The sequence below is a fragment of the Solanum tuberosum genome, unplaced genomic scaffold, assembly GCF_000226075.1.
Source record: "Solanum tuberosum cultivar DM 1-3 516 R44 unplaced genomic scaffold, SolTub_3.0 scf00641, whole genome shotgun sequence".
In the NCBI taxonomy this organism is placed as follows: domain Eukaryota; kingdom Viridiplantae; phylum Streptophyta; class Magnoliopsida; order Solanales; family Solanaceae; genus Solanum; species Solanum tuberosum.
This window is the reverse complement of record NW_006239625.1, coordinates 134533-147805: the sequence shown is the minus strand read 5'-3', so window position 1 is coordinate 147805 and position 13273 is coordinate 134533. Positions and strand designations below refer to the sequence as shown.

Below are 13273 nucleotides of genomic sequence, written 5' to 3'. Positions count from 1 at the left end.
TTCCCATCAATTCTTGCAAAGACTGATTGACCACAACCCTATCCAACCTCTTAAATATACATTCTGAATCTGCCCTTCCATTCCACCATGTAAACGGACTCCCAACAAAAGATACATCTCCCAATTCACAAGAATTTATGCAAAAAGAAAAATCCTCATATTCTTGAGGGTATACAGGAAGCCCTCCAATCTTCTCCTCCTCACTCAAAATAACATTAAAATCACCTCCTACCAACCAAGGCATAGAGTAGTTATCATACAGAGCATATAGGTCATCCCACAACATCAATCTTTCAGCTGCACTGCATTTAGCATAAATAACAGTAACTAAAAACTGCCTCCCATCTGCCATAGTAAGTTGAAGAGATAATTGCTGGTCGGAATCAGAGACAACCCCAACCTGAATTTGTTCATTTATAAATATCCAAATTTGACCATTGGCATTATAGTTGACATATTGCATCCCCAATCTCCTCTTATACTTTTGAATTTGTCTTACATCTTGGAAAGGTTCCAATAATGCAATCAAAAAGAACTTATGGTGTCTATGAAGCATTTGAACTCTATGAAAAGCATTATGAGTTCTCACAGACCTTATATTCCAAAATAAAGCTTTTTGTATCATTTACTAACGGATTTAGCCACCCTTTGAGCCTGTACCCTCGTTGGTTTAGAGGAAATTTCCCCTTTATCACCTTTATCATTTTTACTCTTCCCTTTCCTGCTCTTGTTGATTGTCAGTGGAGAAAGCTCATCCTCTTTACAAGGTTGTACCTCACTACTGCCAAATTCCTCCTCTTCTTTATCTTCTACCAGATTATCATGACTGTTGGAATCTTGTCTTTCTGCATATTCATTCAAGTCTTGATGAGAAATTAAAGCATGTAGTTGTTCCATGGGTTGAGATTTCGCAGATGTGACTGCTGGATTCACCATAGCTCTTCCTATATCTCTATTTGTTAAATCTTGTTGACTTTCAACATGAATATGTAGAAATCTATCCTCCCCTATGTCATCATTGGCTATCTGCAAAGGAATTGCTTCAGATGACTCTTTCCACAATGTAATTTCCTTTCCTTGCTCATCTTCTCCATGTGTTACATTTATATTATTTTCTTCTTGTGTATCTGCAACGTCTTTTTTATACCCATCAATGTCTTCATTCTGCTTTGATTCTCCAGTACTAATTTCATTGTCTTGTTTTGCAGGGTCAACATTACATGAAATTGGTTCCAGAAACTTCAATTCCCCTTTCCCTGATTCTTCTGTGCTCTCCCTCCTTTCATTAATATTTTTTTGAGTGCTCCCTTTCCCTTTGTAATTAGCAAAAGCATGTGTATATCACAAAGATATTCTTAAAAAAAAAAAAAAAACAATAATTATTGATCAAACTTTAATTCAATAAAAAAAAAACATATATAAGTTGTGGTGTACTAGTCTTTAATATAGTCCTCCCACATAGTACAAACAATTTTATTTTTTTTATGACAAGGGAAACCTGCAGCCGCTACCCTTTGGGTGCGCACAGTAGTACAAACAATTTTCTCACGCTGAACTTGTACTTCTTGTTCATCTGGCTAAGACGAACCAATATTATTAATTTGAGCCATTTGTTGGTCAATTTGATTGGTAAGTAAATTTGATAAAAAATAATAAATCTGGTGAATATAAATGGTAAAGTATAAGTTGATATGAAGCAATAATAAATTCTATGTTAGTGAGATTAGGGCTGGGCATTCGGTATTTCGGTTCGGTTCGGTTTCGATTTTTTTTCTTTTCGGTTTTCGGTTCTTGTACAACGTGTACCGAATCGAAATAATTCAGTTCGGTTTGATTTTTTTATTTCGGTTCGATTTATATTATTTCGATTTATGTTATTTCGAAAAAATTATTTCACAATAAATTCACACACTAACTAGTAACAAAAGCAAAAATCAGAAAGAAAAATAAATGAAAGAAGAAATATTCATTTTGAAACTTGTTAACTTAAAATGGAAGAAGAAATACAATACCTATGGTGGTCAGCGGAAGTGGAAAGTGGTCGATGGTCGGCTCACGGCTGGCTGTGTGGAAACTAGAAAGGTCGGATGTTGTGTTGCGGCTGCCTGCTGGTTGACTGGCGGCTGCTGCGTGCTACTGTTGGTCACCGGTTGTCGGAACGCAGTCACTGCTGTTGTAGTCTGTAGACATGGGAACGTGGGAAGAGGGATGCCACTTTTGGCCTTTGGGAACTGTAAGTGTAAAGTGGAAATCAGGAAAAGTAATAAAAGTTTGAAAAGACAAACTTTTGATTTGACCTACTTTTGCTTTTTATTTTAAATTATATTTAATATTAATAATTAATATAATAGTAATATATATTATAATATAATATATTTCGATAAACCGAAATATCGAATAACACAAAAGTTACATACCGAAAACTGAACCGAAATACTGAAAAATACAAAAACGTATACTGAATACCGAATCGAAAACCGAAATACCAAAATAATTCAGTTCGGTTCGGTTTTTCGGTGTTTATGCCCACCCTTAAGTGAGATTTGAGAATAATCATTATATGAGATGTAAATAATTTAAAAAGTAATGATATGAATTATAAATTTTATTTACATATGAAATAATATGGTTAGTAGATATAAATGTAGAGTTGTTTTTACAAAATATAAATTTGTATTTGAAAATTTCCAAATCATGATTTTTGGAGAATATAGGATTTTATCATATGAAATCTTGAGATGAAATCGACGTGGAATCGCATGTCCAAACGATAATTTCATCTCATAATTTCATGTCGCATGTCCAAGCAGTCTACTTAATTTTGATTATGGGTGTGTTTGGTATGGAGGAAAACAAATGTTTTCCAATCAACTCATTTTTCTCAAATTTAAGAAAAATGACTTCTCTTCCAAAATTGAGGAAAACATTTTCCAAAACTCCACTTCATCCTTTAATTTTTTATCTTACCCTACACATACCCCGTACCTGACCCTCCCCATTCAAAATAATTTAAAATTTAAAATTTTCTTATTTTTTAAATTTCAAATATATAAATATATCCCTACCACCAACCCACCCCCTCAAACAAAAAATAAAAAAATAAAAAATTATTTTTGAAAAATGTTTTCAAATTTTAAGATTTTTTTTACCTCACCCAACCCTTACCAACCCTACTCCCTACCCCCCCCCCCCAAAAAAAAAAACCTACCACCAACCCACCCCCTCAAACAAAAAATAAAAAAATAAAAAATTATTTTTGAAAAATGTTTTCAAATTTTAAGATTTTTTTTACCTCACCCAACCCTTACCAACCCTACTCCCTACCCCCCCCCCCAAAAAAAATATATATTTTCTGAAAAATATTTTTCATTCACCAATCAAACAGATTATCCACTTGTTTTCTTAGAAAACATTTCCTTCATACCAAATACACCCTACATTTTTTGAATCTTTCATCTCACAAAGTGACAATTAATTTCTATATATTTTGTTCTCTCATACACCACTGAATTGACAGTGATTTGCATTGCAACTTTACTATCAATATGCATTAATTGACCTGAAAGATTGATTTGTACTCCAGTCTCTTTAAACAATCCTAATATCCAAGTCAAGTTTGCTATTGCAGAAGCAAGACTCCTATATTCAACTGAGCTTTAGTGAACGACCTGTCTTGACCAAAAAAATATGTTACACACCTTCTTGAGTTAGGACATGTTGCTCAGTCAACATCACAATAAGTTTTGATCTGTTCTTGATTTTTAGTTGATACTAGTATGTAGGGGTGGCAAATGAATGAGTTGAGTCAGATATGAATTGATAAAAAATAAGTAGGTGAAAATGGATAAAATATTCGACTTGATCCATATTTAACATGAATAAAAATGGATAAATTCAATGGATAATGTGTAATAATATTAATATTATCCATTGCTTCTAATTATGTAGAGAAATACGTACTTTCATTATAAGTTTTCTTAAGAAATTATTTTTCTCCTTTTATCGTGTGTTTGGTGAAGCAAAATATTTTCATGTTTTTCTAGAATATTATTTTTTTTTGAAAAATGAATGGTCCTGAGTCAACTTCGAGAGGTCGAAATTCGTATCTAGAATTGGAATCGGGAGTCGGGGTCGGAAGTTGGATTCTAAGTCAGTTGGTGAGGTTGATTTAAGTAAAGTTTTGAAAAATATTTTCCTAATTTAAGGAAAGTTATGATTTTTTTTTTCTTACTTTATGTATGGAAGAAGTCACTTTCTCTTAAATTAGAGGAGAATAAGTCCATTCAAAAAATATTTTTCAAAATATTCAAGCCAATCAAACAAGAAAAAATTGAAAAATATCAAAACATTTAATCCAATGAAACAAGAAAAAATTGAAAAATAAAATAAAAATATTTTTCTTCATACCAAATACACCTTAGTAAGTGTACTTTTTATTGGTTCCTACACACTTATATCTATCAAGGAGAGTGCAAATGATGGATACCTATATTTTATAATGGATGATATGAATTAATCATATTTAATCCACTTTTGAATGATTTGATAGCCAATATATTTGAAGTAGGTTAATCAAACAATAACCATAAATTTGACCAATTTTGCAACCCAGAAGCACGTCTTGCCTGGTGATTCTTGAGATGTCTGCCTTCCTCAAAGTCTCCTCGAGCTATAATTTTTGTATATTTTATTTTTTATTCTATATACAAACACTGTTTTAATATATGTAAGCAATTAAATTTAATAATTATTGACCCGGAATACATGTAAAATACACGTACACAGTTAGTATAACATAAGACCAAAAATGATTTTCTTCTTCCGCGTTGAGAATTATTTTTGTAAATTTATGTTAGAAACACAACTTCGTCATTTTTGATAAAATAGTTCTTTTACAATTGAACTGGTTCCCAGCATTTAAAAATATAAACAAAGTCTGCACAAATTGATTTGTATCTATCAGGACAAGGTCAATTCTCATTTTCTCCTTGAATACTTCGAGTTGAGCTACTCCATCCATCCGTTCCTTTTAAATTGTCATGTATACTTGCTCCAAAATAGTTGTCAAAGGCACATATATAGATAAAAATTTAAGAATTAATAAGGGGTATATTAGTCAAACGACATTTCTTATTAACTTTTTTCTCAAGAATCGTGTCAAAGCTTATCTTGACAACTAAAAAGAAACAGATGAAGGAGTAACTGCCAAGCCTAATCAAGCATTTTGAAGGACATACTTTACAGCATCCACGTAATGTTTTAACAAATCCTCCACAATCTTACAAAACATCTGCTGTAGTCCTTCAAAAACCTGCACCAAATCCTTTGACAACTCTGCTGATAAAATTCTCAAGTTTGCTATTACTTCTTCCGTGGTTATGAACATGGCAGACAAACCCTCTGCGAGTTTTTTCCTGAGAAGATCAAAGAGAGAAGATGCCGCATCACTCAATACTTGTAACAGAAGATTCAGCAGACATTTCAGACAGCCCTTGATGGCATCTCCTAAGGCATGCAATCCAGTTTGGATGACTTCGCCAGGAATTTTAAGTGCTTGAATCATCAGCACAAATGCACAGGCTGATGTACATAAAAATAAGTGAATGATGCAGCAGAAAAACGTACCTAACGTTGAGAATACGGTGTTCAAGAAGAGAAGCACCATTGAAACAGGAGGAAAGGATGAGAAAGCAAGAAATATATTAAACATATTGATAGATTTAAATAGTTAGGATAATAAGTTGGCTGAGCTCATGTGATTAGTTTATACGGTTTAATTATTGGAATAATACAGGAAGTAGTGGTCCGCACATTTTAGCAACACAAAGTCGTCAAGTAAGTTTAATTCCAAATGGAAGATCCTAACTAATTTATATGAGGTTTTTTGTTTAGAGATTGACCAAGTGAACCATTTATCAGCTATTAAGACTTAAAAAACTCATACCACCTACACTAGTGCATTTCTCAACTCTTAAGCCCAGAAGTTACCTTCCAGTTGCAATAGAATATTTATTTGCAATTAGCGACTTTTGTGTAACTAAGCAGTTCCCAACTTAATCCCTGTAACCTCTTTTATTCAGAGAACAGGGTTGACAGATATAAACACACCCTATATTATCCTCTCTTTTTTGACAAAGGTAACAAGTTTGTATATATCCTAAAATCCAAGTTGGAAATGAAAAGGAATAAAGCAAACACAACCGGCAACTCTTCGTCCCTCCAGCATCTCATTTACTCATTATAAAATGTGACAATTTTTCTGCTGGTTGCTAACCAACAGACACAGCTAGTTGTTAACTAGATCTCAGAAGAATGCAACTGACCTTTCATCAATGGCAGGAGCAGTCAACTGTCTTTAACTCTTAATTATTGAAGAGATGGATTGCATGAAGGATGGAGATCCCTCTGCAGGAGTTGACTGGTACGAGGGCCTTCCCAACAGCCAAGACGTTGACCTTCATGCATTCATCCTTCAGCAAACCCAGTGGGGATTACTGGGTGGTGCAGCCACAGGATTCACGTAACTTCTTTTGCCTGCAAACATTTTTGGCATAATCGTATAGAATCATATTGCTAATACAGAACAAAATGAAATGGTTTGGGCACTCATCAATTGACGAAATCATGAAACTGCTTTACACCATACATGATTTATTCACATAATATGGATGACGTTCTATACAACTCAAATTTACAAAGCATATCCTCTAACATCGCCTACCAGAGAACAAATCCTTTGGTATCAGATACCAGAAAGCTTCTATACAGTATATGTACATATATATGACAACATCAATAGAAAACATATCATGCCACTGCTAAGTTAGTTCTCTTTGAGCTTATACACAATCCTAACGTATTCTTCTGCATCCCAAAGGAAAGAACCAAAAGCAATAGCCTCCAAGACAATTCTCTTCAAACTTGCCAATGATGTCAAAATTACTTCATCACTCGCCACCAAACCTGTCTTTTTATCACCGAAGAGTGCATAGCTATGCTTCTCAATCAGATTCAGGGCCTCCTTGGACTTTGGTTTTGCCCACATCTGCAATGTTTCTGGGTCAAAACTCATCACATAATACTTCAGTTTGTCTTGCTTTTTTTCACGGAGAAGTGGTATTTGACCCACTGATGTAGATCGTGTCCCACCGATGCAACCAAAGGGAACAATCTCTGATCCTAAGGACCGAATTTCTGAAAGTAAGAGTTGGTTATAACTAGCAATATCAAGGTAAGGGTTGATATGATCAAGTTTCTTCTCCAAATGGTGCCTCAAGGAAGCCGACTTCAAAAAATATCCGTATAAAACAGAAGCAGCATATACTTGACAGAGCTTGAACTTTTGTACTTCAGTAGGGGTCCAATTGTCTGCCACATTTGACTTCTCTTTCCATCCTAGAACAGTAGTAAGATGTTCCCTAACCATTTCCAGTACTTCGCAGCTATGGATAGACTCGAGTTCCCAGTCCTTGCAAGGCCATATCTCAAGCCTGCCATTATACATGCATTTCGAAAGCCTGGGAATCAAGTGCACTCTGATTCCAGAAAACTTGTAAGATATTAGCATGTACATAATGTCTTCAACAGAAGCTTGACACTCCAGCTCTTTTACTTCAGCAATCCTCCTGGCATAACATCACATTCAAATCTCAGTAAATCCGACACGAGAGACTTAGATAGTCTATATCTAGATGAACAAGTATCAGGTAATCTAACAATGAGTCGTCCAAACAATTATTCCTACCATCATTGCACAGAAACCAACATTTACCTACTATTTTAGTATTTCGCTGATTGAATTAGGCACCAAAACAATGGCCATGTCTAGCTCCCACCAGTGGTTCCTTGTATAATATCAAAAATAGTTACATTCCTCAAAGAGCTGTTGCATAAGTAAAATAGAATAGGAAACCAAATTTTGAACAAAAACACTCTTCCATGTTATTTTAAAAGCTCTCCTGATTGGTTAATAGAAGTAAAGGAGGGCAAAGTCAATAAAAGATGGCCTCCAATCCGTGGCCACAACATTTTCACTTTCTCCCATGTTCCTCATGTTCATCTTCACGTCTCTTACATTCGTACTCAACTTACTACTGCAATTCTTAAAAAAACTTGGATCTTTGAAATTCTACAAATTAAACACTCGTAAATCATTAATGGAACAAGAACATGCTAATTGGACCAAAATACCAGAAGAACCCAGCTGAATTTGAAATAATAGAATCAAAAAAGAAGATAAATTCTTAATTAATTAAGTTCCATGATGACTATATTTGGATTGTTGTAGCATTACTGCAGCTTATTTTCAATGAGGATCTCATGCTGAAGATATCCTTTAAACTGGACTACATTCTCAAGAATGAGTTTTCTGTCATCCCACTACTACTTGCAATTGTAACTTGGACAACCAGATTAATGGAGAACAGAAAAAAGAAAATGAAGTCGATCAACTTAATTATATTAGATGATTTGGCGAGACTACAAGAAGCTTATGCTCCTACACCATCAGTTTTATTAAATGGCATGCTTGATATTCATGCAGTTGTGGTGAGCACAATAAATTTTAATTACTAAGTTTCTTATTTGGGATTTGTTGTTCCCTTGAGCACTAGAACTACAGAAGACTTAAATGAGTCACATACCAGATATTTGGATTTCAGTATCATCTTACTAATTTTTGAGGATTTGAGCTTCCTAATTATTTTAATAAACTTCAGATAGGCTTTAATATTTCTTTTCTGATGACTCCAGTTAAACTCAATCTGCTTTTATCTTCACGTTAATTGGATGTCATGCTTCTAGCAGAAGATTGATATTTGTTGTAGATGAGATCAATTGTGTCGCAATCTAAGTCCATGGCATGTATTTTCCACTTTAGGCCTAGGCCTGCATGGGTTTGTCATTCAGGCTACATCACATCAAATCCCAAAAGCCGGCATACCATGTGAACTTGAGTCATGCCTTATAAAGCTCTTTACTTTCCTCTCACATTCCAATGTGGGATTTATCTAAGAAGCCATGTCCACACTATCTTCAAAATCATTTCAGCCTAGAAGCCTGCTTAACCAACCTTCATCAGCCCCTTCCGTCAGGGGTGTCACATACACCGCCCCCACCCTCCTTTAGTGACTCAGGGTTCTCGCCGAGGTTTACCCCACCATCGTACAGAGGGAGTACTGACTCTAATACTATATTCTTCATGACCTAAGTTCATGAAACATATTGTCTGCTTTGGGCCTAGGCCTGCACAAATTTGTCTTTCAGGCTATGCCACATCGAGCCCAACAGATTTTCCTCTCTCATGTCTGAACCATCTTCAGAAGTTTGCTAGCCTAGAAGCCTTCCAGTCCTGCTTTACCCACCCTCAGGAGTTCAGAATGTTTTGCATTCTAAGACTTCAAAACCAGTCTGGGTTTTGCTCTGGTGGTATTCCAGTTCAATCAATAAGATCTTATCCCCTTATAATTTACGAGTTTCTAATTTATAGAATTTTAATACAAAAAGTTATGTTCTTCAGATTACCAAGTTGAGGACAAAAGAAAGAGATGTGATGTTGAACATGTGGGAAATGCGAGAAAATAAAAATCTTTTGGTCACAGACTGGTGTCTACCTTCTATTAACTTTGTCTTCCTTTACTTTTCATTGACTAGTTGGAAGCTTTCAAAATGTCATCAAAAGAGTGAATTTGTTCAATTTTTCTTTTACTGTCTCTACGTAAATGCATCACTGCATCTGTCTCTTCCAGCATCGCTCAAGTATCTATGCCTCCCAAAACATGTGATGCAGTTGGATAAAGGAACACACAAGCTTGTAGCAAAGATTTCCAGTTGAACCGCTCAAGAAATTATATCAATCGACAAACATATTTAGTGCATATGGAAAACAAAGAAATTATGAAGTATATCCAAATATTGATAAGTCTAGGCTGCAATATCTTCTAAACTTGGTATCTTTAGCTGAGGTTCTCGTACTGAAAGATGATATACATAGAGCTTTTTCAGCTCCCAAAACACCAGAGTTCAAATGTATTATTGCATGATAGATGTTCATTTCATAGGTTTATCTCAAGCTACAGGTTGTTGCAATAAAAAATGGACTTTAACATACTATACCCGTGCCAGATATCTCATTGATCAACTCATGTCATCATTGGGTAATCTCTATTTAAGTTTTAAAAAAATCATTCCTATGCAAGGCCAAGATATTTCTGGGGCTGCATAATCAATTGGCAAATTAATGTATCCTCAATTACAACTTTGCTAATGACAGCTACAAACTGGTCCATACCTATAAGAAAATTATCTGTAACAACAGATTGATTAACATTGAGGACAATGACTAACTGAAGGAAAACCTTCCCGTTATGTATTGCATTGCCAAAACAATGCAGTCTAAAGGTAATGTAGGTCGACGACACTAACAGAAACATGGATGTCTTTCTTCAATTGGGACAAAAAGAGCTTAATCAAGCCAAACAAAGAAACTCATATGCTATTATAACCTATAAGTTGACACAAAATAGATATAATTGAAAATTTCTATTGCACCTCATCCTGTTCTTTCTGATGGCAAGCATCAACACAAGATAACTACGCCAAGTATCTCAAAAACCATTTAGTGAATGAAGATAATGATGATAACATAACCTTCTTAAGATTTTTTAAGAGAGAAAGGAAAAGTGTAGAGATGTAAGAAAGGAATGTAAGCGATGTCTTTGAATAGGTGGAAGATGAAAGGCGAATTGAGCTGAATGAATTTTCTTTCACAAGTACAGCTGAACTATGGATTGAGAGAGAGAGAGAGAGAGAGAGAGACGAGAGAGATTAAATTGTTTTGTCAACCTCAAGTAAATATTTAAGTACATGTAAATATCTCCCAACTCTTTCACTAATTTAGTGTTAGTTGAGTTTTCATTTGAGCTAACTTTGCCTCCAGCATCTGTTGTCCAAGTCTATCAAATTAAATCCTCCTCTTAACATGTTAACACCCAATAAATCAAGGATTTGGTAAATAATCATCCCTATTACTCTCTAACATTAAACTCAGTAATCAAAAACAAAGAGCCAACACTTTATGTGAGACTCAGAAGTTTTATGTACCAAAGAAACAAAATCAACGACTGTACTACCTACTAAGATTTGTGTAAACAAGTTTATTTAAGTCCTTTTCTTTATTCGTGCTCTACAAATACAATTCTATCTCTAGATACAATCTTCAAGAGAAGAGAAGCAGGGGAATTTCCTCTGGTCTACAACAGAACTTTAGAAAGTTAGTTGAAAGCGCCTTTACTCTTTAATCTTTAAACTTGTTTATACAAACAGTGGATATTGAAGTAAAATAAAAAAAGAGCATGTCAGTCAAGAAAGCTAGAAAGACCAGAGTTCAAATGAAACATTTATTTTCATCAGTCTAAGCTTTGGTGGGCACATGAGGTTTAATCCTGGTCCCAAGCCCCAGTTAACCCCTTTTATTAATGACCGAGAATCCTGGTCCCAAGCCCCAGTTAACCCCTTTTTTTAATGAGTAATGACTGAGGTGTCTGGGCCAACTTTCACTCATCTCAACTAATTCCACGAGATACCTACCACTTCCCACCAACAATAGGTACCAGGTAACTATGTCCACCAAAACTAGGACACATGGAAAGAATCACTAGTGTCATTGTCTCCCATTAAATTTGAACCTGGGACCTCATGACTCTTAACCACTTCATTTACCATTAGGTTACCCTTTGGGTGCCGGAGTCCCCCATAACTATCAGCATAAAGATATAATTCCCCGTTAAGTAGGTCATTGACCACTAGGTTACCCGAAGCCCCATTAACTATCAGCACAAAGATATATTATCATGAATCATGCAAGTATAAGGGGATTCGTACAGTTTACGTTGTTCTTGCAGTAGGGATAATTAAAGACAATAAAGCCAAATATGTGATAAAGGATAAAACCAAGCACGCACAACTTATAAGTATTGAAAAAGAAAAATCACAGTGAAAGGCAAAGCAGGTACCTGTGCAGAAAAGCTTCATCAGAGCCCAAGCTCAGATTCATCCGAGCCACAGCTTCATCCCGTTCATAAGCCAACTTCTCCAACTGTTTCTGAACAGCAACGTGGAAATACTTACGATCATTCAGAAGCACAGTGCTCAACAACCTCCCAGCCGGCGTTGCTGGTTCTAACGGCGCGTTCAAGCCACTAAATTCACACTTACTACTACTACTACCACTAGCCACTACAAACAAGGATCTCCTACAACCAACAGAAGTGCCGAAGGAGGAATTGTTGAAAGCAAAACAAGTTGATGATGATAGGCAAGGCTTCACCGTAAGAGGTAAAGATTGGTGAAGAGAAATTTTAGTGTAGGAGAGGCCACAGTCCATTCAACAAGCAATTGGCTAGAAACCCTTTTCAGAAATTAGGGAACAGAAAGAGAGAGAGAGAGAGAGGGAGGGTGGTTATGTATGATGGTGAAGAGGTTGATTGATTGATTGATAGATAAGTGGGAGAGATGGAGGAAAAAGACAAACAAAGTGGAAGAGAGGATAAGGATCGTGACTTATCCACTAAACTGATGATAAAAGGAAAAAGCGTTTGTACTATTGAACCCTCCTTTGGGGTTCTCCCTCCCTCCATTTTCTCAAGTTCAATTCACATCTATTTTCTATTTATATTTGGGCATCTTACATAAATCTTACTATTTTAATCTCAATTACTAAGATTTTTGATAATTTGTAATATTATTTTTTATATCATATTTTGGTCTCGAGATACATGTATCATTGATGGCGGAATACATGTTTCCAACCATTTTTAAAGTTGAGATACACAATTTATTAATTTGAATTAAAGGGGTTGTAACTTATTTCCTTAATTAAAAAATTAATTGTTGACTAATTAACAACTCAATAAATTTATAGGATCTTGAGTATCATCTCTAACAAATATTCCTAAAATAACGAAATCATAAGCCTAATCAATTTTGTTATTGTACTCTCCATCTTCTTCATCGGCTTGAATCATTAATGGCGACATACATGTATCCAACAGTTTTTAAAGTTGAGATATACGATTTATTAATTTGAATTAACATCTTCATCTTCTTCATCAGCTTAAATCATTAATGACGAGATACACGATTTATTAATTTGGATTAACCTCTTCATCAGCTTGAATCATTAATGACAAAATACATGTATCCAAGCCGAGATACACGATTTATTAATTTGGATTAACCTCTTCATCTTCTTCACTGGCTTTAATCATTAACGGTG

General features: G+C 35.0%; 1 protein-coding gene across 1 annotated transcript; it reads right to left on the bottom strand.

Annotated features, from left to right (window-relative positions):
* Window positions 1-6613: 6613 nt before the first annotated feature.
* LOC102582294 (UV-B-induced protein At3g17800, chloroplastic) lies at window positions 6614-12558 on the bottom strand. Its single transcript, XM_006366938.2, has 2 exons — window positions 12012-12558; window positions 6614-7625 (listed from the first exon to the last, which is right to left on the bottom strand). The coding sequence occupies exons 1-2, from the start codon at window positions 12380-12382 to the stop codon at window positions 6824-6826; spliced, it is 1173 nt and encodes a 390-aa protein (XP_006367000.1). The 5' UTR covers window positions 12383-12558; the 3' UTR covers window positions 6614-6823.
* Window positions 12559-13273: the final 715 nt, after the last annotated feature.